Genomic DNA, 20520 nt, shown 5'->3' on the forward strand with positions numbered 1-20520 from the left:
TTATGACAAGATATATAAAATCCTGCATCTGTCCCTCCAATATCATTCAGGACAACTCCAAGTCCCAAAAATGCTCCCATATTACACCTCTTTTCCCCTCTCCCTGCCTTTAGCAACTCCTGTGGCCACTGTCTCCACATCAATGATATAATTTCTTCCATTGCTAGAGTCACAATAATTCTAAAGTAAAATATCAGTAAGTCCACTCTAATCCATATTTTATTCCTCCACCCTGAGGACCCTGAGGTGGTGATACCCACTCCACCTCTAAATTGAAAGGGGGCTTAGATCCCACATGACTGATGGATAGGATTCTTCTGCTTACAGTTGTAGACTCTCTTGGTTCCTAGGTGTGGTGGTTGACCATCCTCACCTCCTTGTTACCTGACAGGGTAAGTCGAATGAACTGGAGAGTAGGTGTTGCAACTTTACTGAGGCTCAGGACCCAACTGGCACATGGACAGCCCAGAGATTCAAGTCTCCTGGGCATACACCAACCCCAGCACCAACCATAGGTTCAGTGAAAGGGACAGAAGAGGCATGTGTAGAAAAATCACATCTGACTCCAACTCCATCACATTCAGGAGCACAAACTCCAAAGCAGGGCCCACTGGCAAAGCACTGAATTCCAGAGCCATCTATCACGACCATAGGACCTGGGTGTCTCCATAGCCCTCAGGAGCACCACTACCTGGGACTGTATCTACTTTGGCTATCTTTGAGATCCTGCTGAGACGTGCATAAGTGCAACCCCTTTGATGACCTCCTGACTCATTTTGAAGTCTCTTAGCCATATAAACTCATTCGTCTTTACTAATTCCCCCTTTCATTTAAGGTCTTTTTCTAGTTGCATCACCAGCCAGTAGTAATCATGCCCAGGTGTCATGTCCCATGCTTGGGGGAATGTAATGCATTTATATGCTGAGTTTGACTTAGAGAGTGACCACATTTGAGCAACATGGAGGCTCTCAGACACATTAGTCTGTCCTTCCCCACTGGGAGCCACCCATGCTCTTGAGAGACACCCTCCCCTCTGTTTAAGAACATCAGGTCTTCCCAGGATGGGGGTTACAACACCTTCCCATTCATTGTTTGGTCTCCACCCACTGATATAACACACTATGACAAGATAAGCATTCACACACTCCCTAGAAGCCTGCCCCAGGTGCACCGTGTGCCAGATGTCCCCCATCAAGTACCTTACACCAGTAACCCTTCCTTATTTTATTTTCTCAAGAGTTTTCTTAACATTGTAGTTTCAACCATGTACCTGACAATCTCCTGTGTTTACCTGCTACCCCCAACTCTCCCCTCAATTCCATGGACCATCTGACCCATTCTCCTGACCCTAGTTGGGCTTTGCAGGCTAAGCAAGTCTCTCGAATGGACTAGAGCTGTAGATGAGCTAATTGGTGAAAGGGCAAACAAAATAATTTGACACTGTATTAGTTTCCTAAAACTGTAGTAACAAAATACCAGAAATTTGTTGGCTTAAAACAATGCAAGTTTATTCTCTTACAGATATGGAGGCTCTAGAGAAGAACATGTTTCCTTGCTGTTTTGAGTTTCTGGGAGCTGCCTGCATTCCTTGACTTGAGATCTCTTTCTTTCATGACTTCCACATCTTGCTTCTGTTGTCGCATCTCCTATTTTCATCATATTTCCCTCTGATTCCTTCTTATAAAGATCCTTGTGATTACATTGGGTCTGTTTGTATAATCCAGGATAATCTCTCCATGTCAAGATCTTTAACTTAATCACATCTGCAAAGTCCCTTTTGCCACATAAAGTAACATTCACAGGTTCTGTGGATTAGGAAAAGGATACCTGCGGGGGCCATTTTTCAGTCTATTACAGATACTATCCCTGCTGGACTGAAGTCATAAAAGCGTCATGGCTGTAGGCCTCATCCTAATCTTAGGTGAGGGAGAAAGCTCCCTGAATAATGAACTAAATTCTCAGTGGAGAGAGGGGTCAGCATAAAATTGGGGGCAGTAAAAAGAAGTGTTGTTACTTTCTTTCTTTTGATTTGGGCTGATTGCATAGAACTCTGTGGAATGGAAAATTAATCTCTGCCATCCTGACTGTAACACTTGACAATCTCTAAATTTTCTTTCAGATCTAAAGTTCCATGACGTGGAGAGCCACAAAAAAGCAGAAATTTCTGGGACTTCAAGAGAATACTGCTGCCTAGTTTTCTGAGAATATAGTATGATAATGAATGCCTTCATACTATTGGCTATACTTAGGACACATTTCATGAGTCCTGAAATCTTTTATTCTTTGAGGAGGAGAAGCTATTTCTGAGAAAGAAATCTGAATCCTTTATAAAAGAAAACCGTAAGAGTAGAAGCTATAAGCCAATAAATAAACATACAAGCAATTTCACCCATTGATGTATATTAATTGATGATCAAAGTTTAAATGAGGCATCTAAAATTGAATAAGTATAGAGTATATGCTTATAATATCATATAACATATAATGACAAATACTCAGGTATAAATTAGATACATGAAGCTGAACAATATTCATTTCATTTGAAAATAAACATGTATACAATCATGGACAAAAACAAAATACCTAGAGAATCTCTGTGAAACCACCTCTACATATCTGTGTATAAAGGTGCTTATGCATAGAAAAGTTATATAAAGGCACAAAAATGAACATGTTTCCTTGCTGTTTTGAGTTTCTGGGAGCTGCCTGCATTCCTTGACTTGAGATCTCTTTCTTTCATGACTTCCACATCTTGCTTCTGTTGTCGCATCTCCTATTTTCATCATATTTCCCTCTGATTCCTTCTTATAAAGATCCTTGTGATTACATTGGGTCTGTTTGTATAATCCAGGATAATCTCTCCATGTCAAGATCTTTAACTTAATCACATCTGCAAAGTCCCTTTTGCCACATAAAGTAACATTCACAGGTTCTGTGGATTAGGAAAAGGATACCTGCGGGGGCCATTTTTCAGTCTATTACAGATACTATCCCTGCTGGACTGAAGTCATAAAAGCGTCATGGCTGTAGTCCTCATCAGAACACTATTAGAAAAATGTTTTGGTTTAAAACCATTTAAATATTTAAAATAATAATATTTTCTGTCTTAAAAAAGAAAATGGAAGTAAAAATTGCTCTTCAATTTTCAACTTCTATCATCAGTTTTTGACCCTTTGTGTTTGGTCCTGCTGTCGGGCCTCCTCAAGGAACCCTGACTGATGCACTTTAGAGAATGAAGGCCGACAATGAAGACCCTGGAACTGGAGTCATGACACAGCATTTGATCAAAACTACAAAAGACCATCCAGCCTCTGTGCGATGATCTCCAGACCTCAACTCCAGAACTAAAATATCTCAGATGTGACCTGTCACAGACTGTAGTTCTTATGTGTTTTATGTGGCCATTCATATGCATATTAGATATTACCTTGTACCAAGACAGTGTCTGGAAGATCTAGAAACAACCAAATACATTGGGTTAAAAGTTACATGATTTGTTTTCAAATTTGATTCAAATGCAATTGGGATATACAAAGGATGATCATGTTATTTAAAAAGCTAATCTCCGTGACTCTGGTACAACTATCTGGTACATACATCTAGGAAACTAGAAATTTTATCTATTTATATGAAGGAGATGAGCTTACAGATTTTGTCCACAAACAAATTAACATTTCGTTTTTGAGAACATAGACTTTTAAAAGAATTTTTTTCTTTCCTAATATAAAAATGCATGTTTTATACATGTCAAAAAAGGACAAGATGGCTGTAATGAATACCTATGAATCTGAGGGTTATTTAATGTTGTATTTGCCCTTAAACAAACATACTCTGTATGCTTAACATCTGAAGCAAAAAATTACTATTGTTAAAATGCTGACATTGGTTTCTCCAATCAGCATACATGAGAAAAAAGCTACATCCAAAAGAATATGCCTAAACCATCAACTTGTTTCTTTTGGACTTTACTTCTTTTTGTGTGGGGCTGCAGGAGAAAGCAAAAGAAACCCCAAGTTATTGGCTCTCTCCTGAATGCTAGGTATGGTTTTGCAAGGTGTGACATTGGAAAAAGACAGAATCAGGCAGACCAGAATTTCATCCCCTCTCTTACGTAGTTGCGCAGCATTAAGCCAGTCACTTAACCTTTCTGAGTCTTGGTATACTGATGTACTAGTATTTACCAAACAGATTTGTTACAGGTAAATTTATCCATAGCATGTATTTAATAAATGGTGACTGTTACTCTAAAAAGTGGGACTTGGCTATTGAAGTTATTATATTGGTCCATATGAAATTGCTACTCTTGTAGGTCCAAATGACTGTATATCAGACTTAATCCTAAGGTGGTCCCCTCCCAGGAATCTTGAGGGCACTGTTGTAATCAGGCCACAGTGTGGATAGCAAAAGTCGGTAGTTGCAGTCTCCTTGGTGAGATTTTAGTAGATGATTATGGACAGTCGTTTTTATCAGAGACAAGTCTATAATATGCTCTAGTAGCCTACACAATCATGGAGCTTGGATATCTAAGGTGATCCCATTTCTTATTTCTTTTTAAAAAATAATATATGTATTTTTTTGTTTTTTTAAAAGATACTTAAATTACATAAATGTTACAGAGATAATATAGGGATTCCCATATGCCCCACTCCACACACCTCCCACACCCTCCTACATATACAACATCCTTCATTAGTGTGGCACATTCATTGCAATTGATAAATGTATCCTGGGGCATTACCAGTGAGCATGGAACATAGCTCACATTGCAGTTTACACTCTTTCCCACACAATTCTGCACGTTATGGGAGAATATAAAATGGCCTGTATCTGTTGTTACAGTGTCATTCAGGATGATTTCCAAGTCCTGAAAAAGCCCCTGTATTACACCCATTTTTCCCTCTCCCTGCCCCCAGAACCTCCTGGCCATTGCCTCCACATCAATATTATAATTTTCTTCCATTGCTAGAATCGCAGTAATTCTATAGTAGAATTACTATAGTAAGGTCACTTAGTCCATAGTTCATTCTCCAATCCTGAGGATTCTTGGACGGTGATGTCCACTCCACCTCTAACTGAGAGGGATTTGGATCCCATACAGCCAATGGATGGGACTCTCTTGCTTGCAGTTGTAGCCTCTCTCATTTTCTTGGTATGGTGATTATCCATCCTCATCTCCTTGTTAGTTGTCCTGGGAGAGGAGGTGTTGAAACTTCACTGAGGCTAAGGGCCCAGCTGGCACATGGACAGCTGAAAGATTCCAGTCTTTTTGACATACACCTACAAACTCCAGTGCCAAATATAGGTTTAAATAGAAGGGACAGATAAGCCACATGTAGAGAAGCCATAACTGAGTGATTCCATTTCTTACCCCCAAGACAGATCAACATTTTATATCTTACTCAAATTAACCCATTAAATTCATTGCATTGGAATGGTTATAATTCTGTTACATGCTGCTAAGTGTCACAAGTACACAAGAATAATGGGCATACACATACTGTCATTCCAGCCCTTTTTAATAATACTAATAATATAGATAAGCTTATCTAGACTTCCGGTGATGCACATACTCTTAAAAACTTGATTTCAGAGTGTTTTCCATCCTGTTGATTTCCTTCTCAGTCACCTTCCTTTGGATTTGAGGCAAGCGTTTCCGGAAATTTCCACTCAGCAGGATGTAGAGAAAAGGGTTAATGCTGCTGCTGGCATAGCTGAGACAGATGGAGAGGTAATAGCCCACATAGAAGGCCAGCGTGGGCTGCTCCATCTGCACGTTCACTAGTTGGATCACGGGATAGGGGACAGCACTTAGGATGAAGACTGCCACCAACACCAGCACCATCTTCGTCAGCTTCATCACCCTCTGCCTTGGAACACTGGGATTGTAACTGTGAAGAAAGCATTAGGATAGACATGAACATAAACAACCACAGAAACGATAAAGCACTTTTAGCACAGTTGATAGTGGCTTTGCAGTGAAATATGAAGTTCTTTTTTTTTTTAACCACAATTACTTTTTAAAACTTTTTAAAAAAAACTAAAGTTAATAGATCACAAGGAATGTTACATTAAAAAATATAAAAAAACAAAAAACATAAGAGGCTCCCATATAACCCACTCTCCACCCCCACTACATTTTTGTAAATTGTATTTTTTTGAAGATGTATACATTACAAAAACATGTTACATTAAAAAATATAAGAGGTTCCTGTATACCCCCGCCCCCTCACCCCACTCCTCCCACACAAATAACCTCCCTCATCGTTGCAGCACACTCATCACACTCGGTGAACACATTTCTGGGCACTGCAGCATTACATAGATAATAGTTTACCCTGTAGTTCACACTCTCCTCCAGTACATTCAGTGGGTTATAGCAGGATATATAAAGTTCAGCATCTGACCCTGCAATATCATTAAGGACAACTGAAAGTCCCAAAAATGTCCCTACATTATATATCTTCTTCCCTCTCTCTGCCCTCAGCAACTATTGTGGCCACTTTCTCCACCTCAATGCTACATTTTCTTCTATTAATAATCACAATAGCGTTATAGTAGAATATCAATAAGTCCGCTTTAATCCATATTTTATTCCTTCATTCTGTGGACCCTGGAATGGCGATGTCCACTCCACCTCTACATCGAGAGGGGGCTTAGATTCCACGTGGATGATGGATGAAATTCCTAGCTTACAGTTGTAAGCACTCTTGATTCCCTGGTGTGGTGCTTGACCATCTTCACCTCCCTGTTAGCTGACCTGGGTAAGACCAATGAGCCAGAGAGTAGGAGTCGCCACTCTGCTGAGGCTCAGGGCCCAGCTGGCATGTAGGCAGTTGAGAGATTCAAGTCTCCTGAGTATGGACCATCCCTAGCCAACCACAGGTTCAGTAAAAGTGACAGAAGAGGCATATGTAGAAAAGTCACATCTGAGTTCAGCTCCATCACACTCAGGAGCACAAATTCCAAAGTAGGGCCCTCTGACATAGCACAGAGCTCCAGATATATCTGCCATGACTATATACACTGTGCATCTCCGTAGCCTTCAGGAGAACCAGTACCTAGGGTTGTACCTACTTTGGCTTTTTCTGAGGTCCTGCTGAGTTGTGTGTAAGCACGACCCCTCTGATGACCCCTTGACTCTTTTTGGAAGACTCTTAGCCATATCAGCACATTTGTGTTTGCCATTTCCCCTTTTTATTCAAGTTCAAAGAGCAGTTTTTAACACTTGATCCTACATGTAGGCTGAGACATTCTGCTGGTCTAAGTTGACCCTTTTATTAGAGGTTTCTTTCTAGTTGCTTCTCCATTAGTAATCCTTCAGCACTAGGGAGGCTCATCCCCAGGAATCATGTCCCACATTGTGGGGGGGAAGTAATGCATTTACATACTGAATTTGGCTTAGAAAGTGGCCACAGTTAAGCAACATGGAGGCTTTCAGGAGGTAACTCTTAGGTACCCTACAGCTCTAGACATAGTTCATATTTCAGGTACACAGGCTCCTAAGCATAGTCATCAGTATCAAGGGCTCATTACTGTACCATCCTTCCTTGATCTTTGAAGTTCTTTTTTGTTCCTACTTATTCAAGGCATTGTCACAAGATTCTCTTTTTTCCTATTAAAAATTTCCCAAATTTTCCAAAGCTGGAACATTTTGAGAAACAAAATAACACAGGATTGATTATAACCCAAAATCTAAAATAAACGTACATGAGTCTATACTGATATAAACAAATGATGAATAAAATAGACAAGCCTTCTTTACAGAACAATTCTGAATAAGATACATAGAGGCTCTCCTTTCCAGGAGGTGGAGCTTAATTCTCACTCCCTCCTTCTCCCCCTTGAGGGTGGGCTAGACATAGGGATGTACTTCCAAAGAATAGAGTAGAGAAAGGGATCAATAGTAACTTTACAGTGGAGAAAGTTGGCAAAGTCTACCTTAACCCAGTGAACATCCTGTGATGGCATGTGGTAATCATGTGCACACTGATATGATGTGATGAGGAAAGCTAACTTTTTCCAAAAAACACATAACCACAGTAATTGTGAGAAAAAAATCAGATAGACCTAATGTGCTGGTTTGAGTCTTTTATGGACCCTAGAAAATCTTGTTCTTAAATTGAACCCATTTCTGTGCCTATAAACCCATTGTAGATGGGAACTTTTTTTTTTTAATTGACTTTGTAATAATATTACATTAAAAATATATATGTGAGGTCCCATTCAGCCCCACCCCCCACCCCCCCTCTCCCCCCCCAACAACACTCGTTCCCATGTAGATGGGAACTTTTGATTAGATTCAGTTAAGGGACCTTTCAATTAGATCACTTTTATTTTATTTTATTTTTAAAGCAGCTTTAGATTACATAAATGTTACATAAAAAATATGGGGGATTCTCATATGCCCCACCCACTTCCCCTCCCACACTTTCCCACATTAACAACATCCTTTGTTAGTGTTACAATTGATGAACTCATATTGAAGCATTGCTAGTAATCATGGGATACAATTTACATTATGGTTTACATTCTGCCCCAAACAATTTTGTAGGTTATGACAAGATTGTGGGACTCAGGGTGGGTCTTAATCCTCTTACTGGAGTACTTTATAAATGGAGGACTAAAAAGCCACAGACACAGAGAGAGAAAAGTGGCAGAGGCAGAGAAACTGGGAGAGGCTGAGGGAGGGGGCCTGGAAGCTGGAGGCTGGAATCGGAGCACAGAGGCACAGGAAGAGGCCCTGAAAACCTGAAAGAGATAAGGCCCAGAGAGGAAAGGAGAGATAAGCCATATGCCTGATTTCCCACAGCTGAGCTTGGAGAGAAAGTAAGCCTGGAGGAGAAGGCAGAGCTGCCATAATGTCCTGCCATGTGCCTGATCACCCACAGCTGCAACTTGGTGAGACAGCATGTCTTGGTGATGCCTTGATTTGAATACCTCCTCAGAAAGGTAAGCTTTTAACCTAATAAATTCCCATTATAAGAGCCAACCCATTTCTGATATATCTTTCCCAGCAGGTTTTAGCAAACTAAAACACCCAGACAGGGGGCATTCTGTAGGCTATCTGGCCTGTACTCTTCAAGACTGCCAAAGTCATGGGAAACAAGAAAAGACTGAGAAACTGTCACAGACCAGCAGAAACTGGGGAGATATGACTACTAGATGCAATGTGGTACCCTGGATGGACTCTGGAACAGAAAGAGGACTTTAATGAAAAAACTGGTGAAACTCGATTAAAGCCTGGAGTTTAGTTAATAGCAACATACCAATGTCAGTTCTTTGTTTTGACAAAAGTAATATGGAAATGTAGGATGTTAATAATGGGGGAACTGGGTGAGGAGTGCACGGGCTGTCCTGACAACTTTTGTATAAATTTAAACTTATTCCAAAATTTAAAAAAAATTATTTTAAATATCTCCCAATTTGATCATGTTGTCATATTTAGACATGTAACAAATTTCTCTGTGGTCATGGTTGAGTCAGATGAATAAGACTTGGGAATAATATGAAAAGAAAGTTTGGTAGCTGAAAATCAATCTAACACAATTCTTCTGCAGTTTATGAGAGCAGGCACTATCATTCCACCAACTCCTTGCATTTTGAGGTGTATCTGAACCATGCAAGGTTTGTTTCATAAAATGGTCTTGCATTTCTGGGGAAAATGTTAGGGCCAAAATGATTGATTTGGAGAACTATTTTCAAAGGCCTCAAGCATCCGCTCCAGCTGTCAGTGTCTTTATGTTCCACATGATTCCATTTCAACCTTCTCACAAATTCAGCTCCCTGGGATGCCTTTAGAAGCTGAAAGTTTTTGTCTTTTTCTCTAACTTTGGCTGCTTCCTTTAACTATTCTAAATAGACCACCCTTAAATAACATAACACTTTCAAAGAATTTCAAGAAGCTAAATGCGGAAAATAGTTGTGAGCCAACTGACCACCTAAGTTGTTGGTTTTGCCACAGATTTTGACAAATGGGAGTTATATTGTTAACACATTCTGTTCTGTTTTCACAGTGTTACATACAGTGTGCAGGGAAAACCCTGGCAAACTCACCTTTCCAAAGAAATACAAAAATCTATCCAAAAGACAAATTTCAATTGTATGTAACATGTTACACAATTACTGTATTACTCTTGTGAACGATTTGATATATAAAATGCACATATAATTTCAAGTGAAAATATTTTAGATTTATTTGTGACTTTTTTGAGATATGAATCTTTAAAGTTCCTTCCCAAGTTTATTGCCTTCAGGTAACATTTTGGTTTTATTTACTCCTAGTTATTCTCCTACTAAGTATTCAACAATTAGGTTCTTCTCCTTTAAATAAAAAAAAAATATAACAAAAATTAGAAGGTGGCACATAACATTTGATATATGCCTATGCACAAAAATCTGCAAAATGTCCAATAAAAACATTTAAATGACATTTATTGTTGACAAATATAAAATTATTCTTTAAATAGATCTCAAGTTCTGCTAACATTTTAAAGAAATCATTACATCAGTGATTTCAACATTTATTACTGAGAGATTCTCAAGTAGCTTTTTCAGAACATGTCTCATTTTGAGAAAATGCTTTACTTACATAGGCATATATTTATGTCTTTATGTGGAAGTGTGGCATGTTTTAAGTGATTGTTGCTTAAGTTTCCAGGTGTTTTAGAATATCTGAATTGTTCTGTTAACAAATAAAGCAAAATAAGACAAATGCTTACCATCCAGCATTCTTATTTTGTTGATACATCTCCCAAGTATAGCATAAAATTAAAATATAGCACACCAGAATCAAAGGTAAAGGGGAAAAAAAGGTCATCATCGTCAAATAGAGATTATATCTGCAAAATGAGAGAGAGAGGACATCACTGTTAACCTTCACTCTGCTATGAATTAGCTTTTACAGTTTGAGAGCTATAATTCTCTGATTTTTCAGGGTCCAGGATAAAAGTCCTTGGGTGAAGATAAGGATCTTTGGATGCTTTTGTGTAAAGTCCTGTTCTTCAGCGAGCCCGTGCTACTAAGTGCAGAATAGGTGAGGCTACTTATTGTTGTTATCATTAGTGTCATTGAAAGCAGCAGGAATAATCACAGCAGAAGGCAGCATTTTCTATGCACTAGGCACAGACCTTAGAATTTTATGTATTCTAATCCATTGAATCTAAGCAACCTATGAGGTTGATGTCATTAGGATCTTCATATTACAGAAGAAGAAACAGAGGCACAAAAGGATTAAATGGCTTTCCAAAGTTACCCAGCTGCCAAGTGGCAGAGGTAGGATTTGAACCCAGAATAGCACTAGATGGTCCCTCCATGGGCATGAGTGAGCCTTACTATAAAATCACCCAGTCCATCATCGATGCACCTTTAGAGGGAATTCTGGGGTGCCTTGACTCTATTCCTGCCTAGATTTCAGGTGTCCTCCTTCCTGGCAGAAACTTGGCCTTGGGAAAAGAAGGCCAGCCCTGCTCGGGTAACTGTGGGCAGGACGGCAGGGAGAAAACGTGCACCCAGATGGATCCTGGCATTGCTGTAGAGCATTGATGTTTCCTTCTCGGTTCACTTAAGGGCTTAATCCTAGGAGGAACAACAGAGGCCCTAACCTCAGAATGTCCTTCATGATGACCACCCAAAAAGAGCAGAAGCAGCTGCCAGTACAAACAGTTAACATTTTCCCCTTTCTTTTAATTTTACTGACACCTGCCAAGGTCACATAGTGAAGCTCGGATTGTGTTTTCCTTTTAAATAGGCAGGGGACATATTAGCATATCAGCCACCAGTGATTAAGTGTCATTTCACCATTTGCTTCCTTTCCATTGGCTGATAGATTTCTCTGTGACAGCAGCCAACATTGGTGAGAGAAATAATGAATGAACAATCTTATGTACACTACCCTCATATGAAGATTTTTTCCCCCTGGATTTGTGGCCTTGGAGAGCCTGCACCTCCATCCTTCTTGGGCTGTATCTACGTGGTGAGGAAGTGGTTTATCTACTTGACAAGGTGTGGAGTCAGAAAAGGAATCGATCAGGCTGGCTTGAGGTAATGTATGTAAAAACACCTAGCACAGTACCTGGCTATGGGGCATATGGGTGTTCAAAACCTTTTAGTTGTGGGCCTGCAATGCTATGTTCAAAATTTTCAAACACAAGTTTTCTTTTCAATGTAAAATGTAAGAACCTAAATGGCTATGTGGGTTGCATATTGATAAAATTTGAGTCTTGGTAACTGTTAGGTTCTTTTAGAAAACTCTGCCTCTTGATTGCTGCATTCTTGGCTAGTCTGGCAGCCATGTATCTTTAAAATCCATTTTTAAATATATCTTCAAACATGGAGGTTAAATGCTTAAATTCAAAATCTTTTAATAAAGGTTACAGGAGAGAAGGCACCCTTCTCCTTAAAATCAAACTATCAACTTGATTGTGGAAAGCAAAAACTAGGTGGGAGACTGGCAAAAAGAGGATACCCAAGGACTCTCTATGAGCCTGCTCATGTGTTGACAAGCAGGGTGAAGTACTTCACAACTTAATTCAATTCCATTTTTCTTAAGTTTTAGCAACTTACCTGAGTACATCGTTGGGGGATGTTAAATCAAAAGCACAACTCTCAACGCCATCTTTAAATTTGATGACCTTCGAGTAGACCCAGACAGGCAACGCCAGAATAAAGGAAGCTGCCCAAAGGCCCAAATTGATGCGGATGGTCTTGTACCTCGTTCTCCAACTCATAAGTTGAAATGGTTGGACGAGAGCCAAGTACCTGTAAAGCCAGATAAGAAGGGTTTGGAAACAATCAATAAAAGCACTGAGCTCCAAGGATGAAAGGTTCATGACAAGAGTAAATTATTAGTATTATTATCCTTCCTGAAGCACACATCTATCTGGATAAAAGAAAGTTATATTTTTTAAGAGTTGGCTGGTACCTGTAGAGAAAACAACTCTTGACCCTGAAAGTCTGAATAAACCACTCACTGAAACAGCTGTCACTTCCAAGAATACACTGATAATTTTCAAATTCTCTAGTGCATGCTCTGTCTTTACAAAGGTGCTTCCCTTGTAGATGAGGCTTTGGAAAACTTTATCTCTGAACAGGGATTTCCTCCAGGAGGAAGTGACCCTTTCTCAGAAGGATTTACTGACATACAGGCAGGAATGAGGAAAATGTGGGCGCTGATAGAATTCCCCAGCAGGATGAGGCTTAGGCCCATTGATCAGACATTCTGCCTGGATGGCTTTCCAATAGGGTCCCAGGCTCTGGGAAGTTCAGTTTATAGAAATCACTGGATCGTGACTAGTATAGACAATGCAAATTCGTCAGGGCACTTCGGCTAGAATTGGGAGGGAAGAAATGGGCTAATTTTATGTTTTTTGTTTTTTTAAAAATTCATTTTAGAACCAGAAGAAAGGGTAATCATTAATCAAACTTGATATTATAACATATCTAATATATTTAGTTCTCCAGCAAATCCAAGAACCCAGTCAACTGAAAGTGAAAGGATGAAAAAGAGTTATGATTCAGAAGAAGTTAGTTTTTCTGAGGGTTGGGTACTGCCAGAAATTAGTAGAAATGATAAAAGGTGGTTTCAATGGTCACTTAATTTTCTTCAGGTTTTTGTAGAGGTATTTAATGATGAGTCATAAAAATGAAAAATTCCCTTTCCTCTTGCTGTTCCAATTTTGCAATTTTACATTCAGTCAAGGGACTGCTTGGCATATAGTAGGAGGTTTTTAGCTCAGGACGCCTCAGCTCTTCTTCCATTGCTACCTTATAACTGCATAACCTGTGGCTAAGGAGAGAAGGTCCCTAAGTTGTGATCTGAGGTGCCCCCCGCGGGAAGGGGATGAAATGGTGATGGCACAGCAGCCCAGCCATCATTCTCACTGGGTTAAAGAGCTGATGGAGTCATGGCATCAACTGATTAGGAACCTCTTCTCTGATTGTTTCCCTCCCAAGTGAAAAACATTCAATGGCTTTTCATTGCATTCAGTTAAAGTCAGAGTTCTTATGATGACCTATTAAGTTGCTTTTGATTTTTTGTTTTAGGAGGTACTGGGGATTGAGCCCGGGACGGTGCCTAACCACTGAGCTACACCTGCTCCCACCCACTAAGTTTTTAACCACTTACTCAGCCTGCTGCCTGGGCTGGGGCTGGGGCCAGTCTCCCCTGGCCTCCCTTCAGTCCAAAGCTCATTCCCCCTTCAGGACTGGGCACATGCTGTTCTGCCTGCCTGTTCTCTGCCTCCTCCTATTCTGCCCTTAGGTTCCTTCTCTTTGGAGATGCCTTCCCTGACCTCCCAGTCTTTCCTAGGGCCTATAACTATAAAAGTGGATGGTAGGGGAGCTCTGCTTTCCTTCCAAGTACTTATCACTGTGGGGAATTATGCATTAACCCATGCTTCTCATTTCATGTCTGTCTATACTGCTGGAATGGAGGCTCCATGAGGGCAGGATCCTTGATTATTTAATGCTGCCATATCCCCTGCATCCAGCACAGTCCCTGGCATATGGTCCATGCTCAATGAATATTTAAGTGAATGAATGAATGAAAGAATGGATAGGAATTTTGGCTCCTACTTCCTGACTTAAGATATTCTAGAGAATTATTTATGAAAGTTGCAACTTATCTTGAGACAATTATTATACGTTTAGTATTTTGGATATTTATAAAATTCCTGACATATTGTTATTGAGATAGGAACTACTCCTAAAATATTCCACATGCTTGCAGTTATCACTAATCAGAGAATGAAAAATGAAAGTTATCAGAAATACTTGGAATTTATGGCAATTAGACTTACTTAAATGTATAAACAATGAAGCATACTGATGGCACTGACATTTGGTTATGAGCTTACACAAAAAACTCTATTTCTCCTCTACAAACAATATAAAATATTGCAGATTTTGAATTGAGGAGGGATAGAATTCTCCTAATAAATGCTAGGGAGGATACAGTTCTACCTCAGTTTTACAAAATCATCATTTGTCTCTGGCCACATGACCCTCTGTAGTGAGGGCAGGGAGAAGGAAAGAGCTCAAGTGTCTGACTGTTAAAGTATGATTTTAGCATATTGTGTCCATTCAAGATTTTTAAAAATGTTATGCAGGCATGTAAAAATAAAACAACAAAACACACACACACAGAAGAAAAGGTTGTCAGCATTAAGAATTATATACAGTTGGCCTGTTCCAAGACAGAAAACACCCATTCATTTTCTTTGCAGTAAAAGATTTTCAGGGGGACAAATGCCCTGTTTAAAACAGGCCAGTACTTTCCTGCCTATAAGGTACAGGTAGGAAGAAGCTTTTATTTTCTGGAGAATGGGGTTACTATCAGGAGGGCCTGTACTTTAGGTTGCTCTTCTGAAGTGGGACTGGCCTGTATGAGGTGTCTCCCTGGAGTCTGAACCCTGGCACGCTCACCTGGCTTTATTCAGACGTTGTCAGCACTGGCTGGCATCAGCGGAGCTAACCTGTCTCACACTGTACATTAGTTAAAAAGTATGGCATCGATTATAAGTTGAGACACATGCTCTATATTTTGAGAATTCTTTTGCAAAGCAGCAGCAGGATACACAAATACATAAAACGATACCATCATTATTCATTTCTGCCAGAAGGAATAACTTATATTAACCTTGCCATTCCTTTGTTTATCCCTCTGAAGAGCTGCTCATCATTTCCCTACCCCAAAGGACTACTTGGAAGGGTGAGGGAGGCAGTGCACAGGAAGAAGCTCTGGAGGGACCCAGGGAAATTTAATACAAGACCCATGCTCATTCATTCATCAAACATTTTTCGAGCCTCTATTATGAGCCATGTACTGTCGTTACATAGACACTTGGGACACATCAGTGAACAAAGATCTTGCCTTTGTTCTTTGCCTTTATGTTTCTAGAGTAGGGGGACCTAGAAATAAAAAGTAAGGGGGGAAAAGGAATACAAGTAAATTATGTAATATATTTGAAGCAAGGGATAGAGAAAAATGTATCATGACAAAGGGGTCAGGAGTGCCAGGCTGGGGCTGGGGTGGGAAGTAGAAGGTGAATTAGACTTGAACTGGGTTGTTCCTCCAGACAGCATATTATTATTGTGCATATTATGGCTGCTGTTGGGGTCTATTTCTGGATAGGGATATTGGCTAACACCAGGTGGCATCTGGGTGATGCAGGAATCTTGTGTGATTCCTAGAGAGGCCCAGTAATGAGGCAGTTACAAGTTACCTGCCATCTCTCTAGAGGGGGATGGCCCAGATCTGAACCAGGCTCCCCACTCAGGCTCACTCCGTAAGTGCTGACATCATCATGATCATCATCCCAAATATCAATAGCTTATATGGTTACTGAACATGGCTATGCTGTAAAATGGCCATGTTTACATTAACCAATCATATCGATGAGAGTAAAAGATGTCAAAGATGGCCTTCCTGGCACTGGAAATTTCTTCATAGCTGCAGAGGAACCCATATCTAGCCCACTCATTTCTAGAGAGAGCTGCCAGGTGAAAAAACAGCCCTGACAGGGTGTGAGGAGGCCTAGTTTGGCTCTCAGGTCTGCCACTAACTTTTCATGTCCTTCCAGCAAATCCCTTCCATTCTCTGGGCCTGAGCTTCCTATTGCAATAATCATTGCGGGTGCGGGTGGGGGGGAGGTTCATTAAGGTTTCTAATATTTCATGAGTTTGCAATTTTTCTCTTACAGTGAATCACAAACAAAACTAACTCAGAAAGAATGATTAGAAAATAGATTTTAATGTTTATGTTTTCCATTAAAAAAATAGACCTCTGTAAAAGTTGAAGAAAATATTAAGTAATCAGTCCTATAGTGAAACAAACAAAGGAAGAGGAGTTTGCTGTTTTAAATCAGCAATGATGCTGCTTAGATTGGAATGACCTTGGGGAAGGACAGGGCGCTCTGAATTAATTGAGGTAGTTCAAAGTCTCTTACCTGTCCACACTCATTACAGTCATGATGGCACTACAGGCAAACAGGTTGCAGGTATCCAGGGGTGTGATAATGGTGCACAGAGGGCCCCCCAAACACCCACTCTCCCCGCCCCGGACCCACTGATGAATAAGAAAAGGCATTCCAGAGATATGGACCAGATCAGCCACAGCCAGGTTGCAGATATAAATGTCAGGAATTGTTTTTTTCCCTGGACCTGAAAAGAAAGAGAGAAACTGATTGTTATTAAAAGTATGCACTTTCTTCAATTTATGCCACCTGTTGCAAAATTTCAATTGATGTAATGAGCTTTGAACGTTAATGTAAAATCTATACATATGCACATATGGATGCCTAGTTATATATATTTAAGTATTTTGATCTATTTATCTGATAACTAGCTATGGTGGTTTAAAAATGTGTCCACAGATTCCTTGATACTCCTCCTTTCAAAAGGTGGAATCTTTCTGTAATCTAAAATAAAGGTTAGTATTTTTTAAAAAAGGTAGAATCTCTTCCCTTTGAGTGTGGGTTGGAGTGAACAACTGGCTTCTAGCAGTAGAAAGTGGTGGAAGTGATAGTGTGAGATGTCCGATGCGGCGGCTTGCTCGGTCGGTAGAGGTGGGGTCTGGCTGCGGACGAGGGGTCGGTCCAGCTCTGGACGAGGGGTCCGTCCCGCCTGGGACGAGGGGTCGGTCCGGCAGCAGACGAGGGATCGGTCTCACAAGGGGTTGCGCGGTTCGGCTGACGGGGTCGCCCGGCAAAGCCGGCGACGAAGGGGTCGCCCGGAGAAGGAGGTGACGAACTGGGGACAAGGGAGGCCAGGCCCTTGTCGGGGGCTCTCAGGACTGGAGGGCGCACGGCAGAAGAACTACCGTGGAGACAAGGTAAACACGCAAGTCCACTTTATTGAGGGAGAGGCAACAGTTTTATAGGGGCTGGGGAAGGCTGATTGGTCGAAGCCACACCCTGCTCTGATTGGTTGCCGGAGAAAGGTCAGTGGGAGGTGCTGGACGGGGGAGGGGTGGTGGTTAGGGATTGGCTGTCGCTGTTGCTGGGGGAAGGGGCAGGGTTTAGGGATTGGTGGCTGCTGTTGCTGGGGTGGAGGGCAGACTTGAGTTTCCCGCCCGCCTGGCTGTTGCTGCTGTCTGGGGAAGGGAAAAGGGCAGACTGGATTTTTCCACCCATGCCTGGCTGTTGCTGCTGTCGGGGGAGGGGAAAAGGGCAGACTGGATTTCTCCGCCCACGCCTGGCTGTTGCTGCTGTCGGGGGAGGGGAAAAGGGCAGACTGGAATTTTCCGCCCTGCGCCTGCGCAGGGAGAAGGAAGAAGAAAGGTGCCGCCCCACAGGCATCGTGTGGCGCCATCCGGGAGGAGGGGTGGCCGCGGAAGCATGGCTGCCGAGAAGGGGAGACCCGAGAGCACTCTGCGCCCATGCCGAGCTTCCTTCAGGGGTGGCGGTGAGTCCGACCAGCCACCCTATTATGGGGGCAGCGGCTTGGCCTGCCGCGGCCGCTCCCCCGCCAGGCCAGCAAACCACACTTCAGCCCGAGGGGTGACCGCAGTCCGAAATTAGGACATAGAAGGCACTGTGGGACTTTCGTCATGCTCTCTCTTTTTTTTTTTTTTAATTAATTAATTAATTAATTTATTTTAATATCCCCCCCTCCCCTGGTTGTCTGTTCTTGGTGTCTATTTGCTGCGTCTTGTTTCTTTGTCCGCCTCTGTTGTCGTCAGCGGCACGGGAAGTGTGGGCGGCACCATTCCTGGGCAGGCTGCTCTTTCTTTTCACGCTGGGCGGCTCTCCTTACGGGGTGCACTCCTTGCACGTGGGGCTCCCCCCACACGGGGGACACCCTTGCGTGGCACGGCACTCCTTGCGTGCATCAGCACTGCACATGGCCAGCTCCACATGGGTCAAGGAGGCCCGGGGTTTGAACCGCGGACCTCCCATATGGTAGACGGACGCCCTAACCACTGGGCCAAAGTCTGTTTCCCATCATGCTCTCTCTTGATCACTGGAAGTCAGCTGCCATGTTGTTAGGGTCCTGAAACAACAGCATGGCAAGGCCCATGGGGCGCAGAGCCGAAGGTACCCTGCCAGCCACCAGCACCAGCCTGCCCTGTGTCCGAGTGAGCTACCTTGAGGTAGATCTTCCAGTCCCAGTCAATCTTTTAGATGACTACACAGTTTGACTGCAACTTTATGAGACGTGCTGAGCCAGAATCCCCAAGCTAAACTGCTCCTAGATTCCTGATCCTCAGAAAAACTATGTGAGATAATAATAATGTTTATTGTTTTAAGCCACTAAGCTTTGGGTTAATTTGCTACACAGCAACAGATTACACTAACTCTAAACTCACCCAGGTAAAGGGCTTAGTCTTTGCTCCTTCTAGTAATATGGCCTGTGCATGAATTGAAACTTATCTTATTCTGTATCTAAGTATGCCTATTTCCTGGAAAGCCCATTAAGTGATATAGGCTCTATAGGCTTTGGATATTCAGGGAGGATGCAGACTGAATGTGTATTTGACCTTACTGAATGTGTATTTGACCAGATGGAATGCAGGGGATATGTTAATTCAAGCTTACCTGGAATGTGGGGGATATGTTAATTCAAAGCCTAATTCAAACACTTAAAACTCTAAGAAACTAACAAAGAAAGTCCTTTTGTATAAAAGCACCATTTGTCTCCCCATGCCTACATCCTCTGTATTAAAAGGGACCCAAAAATCCTGTTTCGGCTCAGCTTTTGGACAGGAGTCTGCTGGGCCTAGCCAGTCATAATAAATCTTCCTTCTCAGAGATTTCTTGTGTCCTGGCCTTCAATACTGTGATCACCTGACTTTTCTCTGCCACTACACTAATACCTAAAACAGCAGCTCAACCATGGTAAAAGAGTGGTTTCAGTTGTGCAAAGCAATTTTATCCACTGCAGCTAAAGTTCCAATTCTAGGCCACTATTAAGAAAAATTTTCAACAATTACTTAGAAATATTCTGGTAAAATCTAACCCCCATAGCAAAGCCTGTTAATGAAGACGTTGAAATCCAGCAGTGAGGAGAAATCCTAAACGAATAAACTGGTAGGGTGCACTGAGAATGGGCTCATGTTTCCTGCTGGTAGGAATGAATGCACCACTACCAGATGAGGCATACTCATCTGTTGGTAAAAGGGTCTTCTGGAAGCAGACATTTAAATTAAAATTCAGTTGGTTCTGTCTTCAAGGAGCTGGGACATTCAATAGTAATCAGGTATTATCTTTATCTGGGAGATGCTATTCATTAACTCAACATTTTTATTGAATATCAATTATATGTCAGGTACAATATTGTGCTCTGGGGCTGCAACTCTAAATAATATATAAACACTGTAATCAAGGAGCTTATAGTCTAGACATGTATAAATAAATGATCACATTACAATGTGATGAGAGAAAGCTAGAGACAAGCACAAGGAGCACATAGAAGAGTCTCTTTTCCCCCTGTAGGGGCAGTCAAGGTGGGTTTCTTGACAGAGGAGGCACCTGAGCTGAGGACAAATAAGAATTTGAAGAACAAGTAGGCATTATCCCTGAACTT

At 41.5% G+C, this 20520-nt stretch overlaps 1 protein-coding gene across 1 annotated transcript in view; it reads right to left on the reverse strand.

Annotated features, from left to right (window-relative positions):
- Positions 1–1482: 1482 nt before the first annotated feature.
- MCHR2 (melanin concentrating hormone receptor 2) overlaps positions 1483–20520 on the reverse strand; it is a 69678-nt gene continuing 50640 nt past the window's right edge. Inside the window, exons 4-9 of the mRNA XM_071218608.1 lie at positions 19181–19185; positions 16944–17151; positions 12562–12756; positions 10719–10838; positions 2707–5888; positions 1483–1579 (exon numbers count right to left, since the gene is read on the reverse strand). Coding sequence (XP_071074709.1) covers positions 5573–5888; positions 10719–10838; positions 12562–12756; positions 16944–17151; positions 19181–19185 — 844 coding nt within the window. The 3' untranslated portion in view covers positions 1483–1579; positions 2707–5572. The remainder of the gene's footprint in view (positions 1580–2706; positions 5889–10718; positions 10839–12561; positions 12757–16943; positions 17152–19180; positions 19186–20520) is intronic.

This window comes from Dasypus novemcinctus, chromosome 11 (assembly GCF_030445035.2).
Source record: "Dasypus novemcinctus isolate mDasNov1 chromosome 11, mDasNov1.1.hap2, whole genome shotgun sequence".
NCBI lineage: Eukaryota > Metazoa > Chordata > Mammalia > Cingulata > Dasypodidae > Dasypus > Dasypus novemcinctus.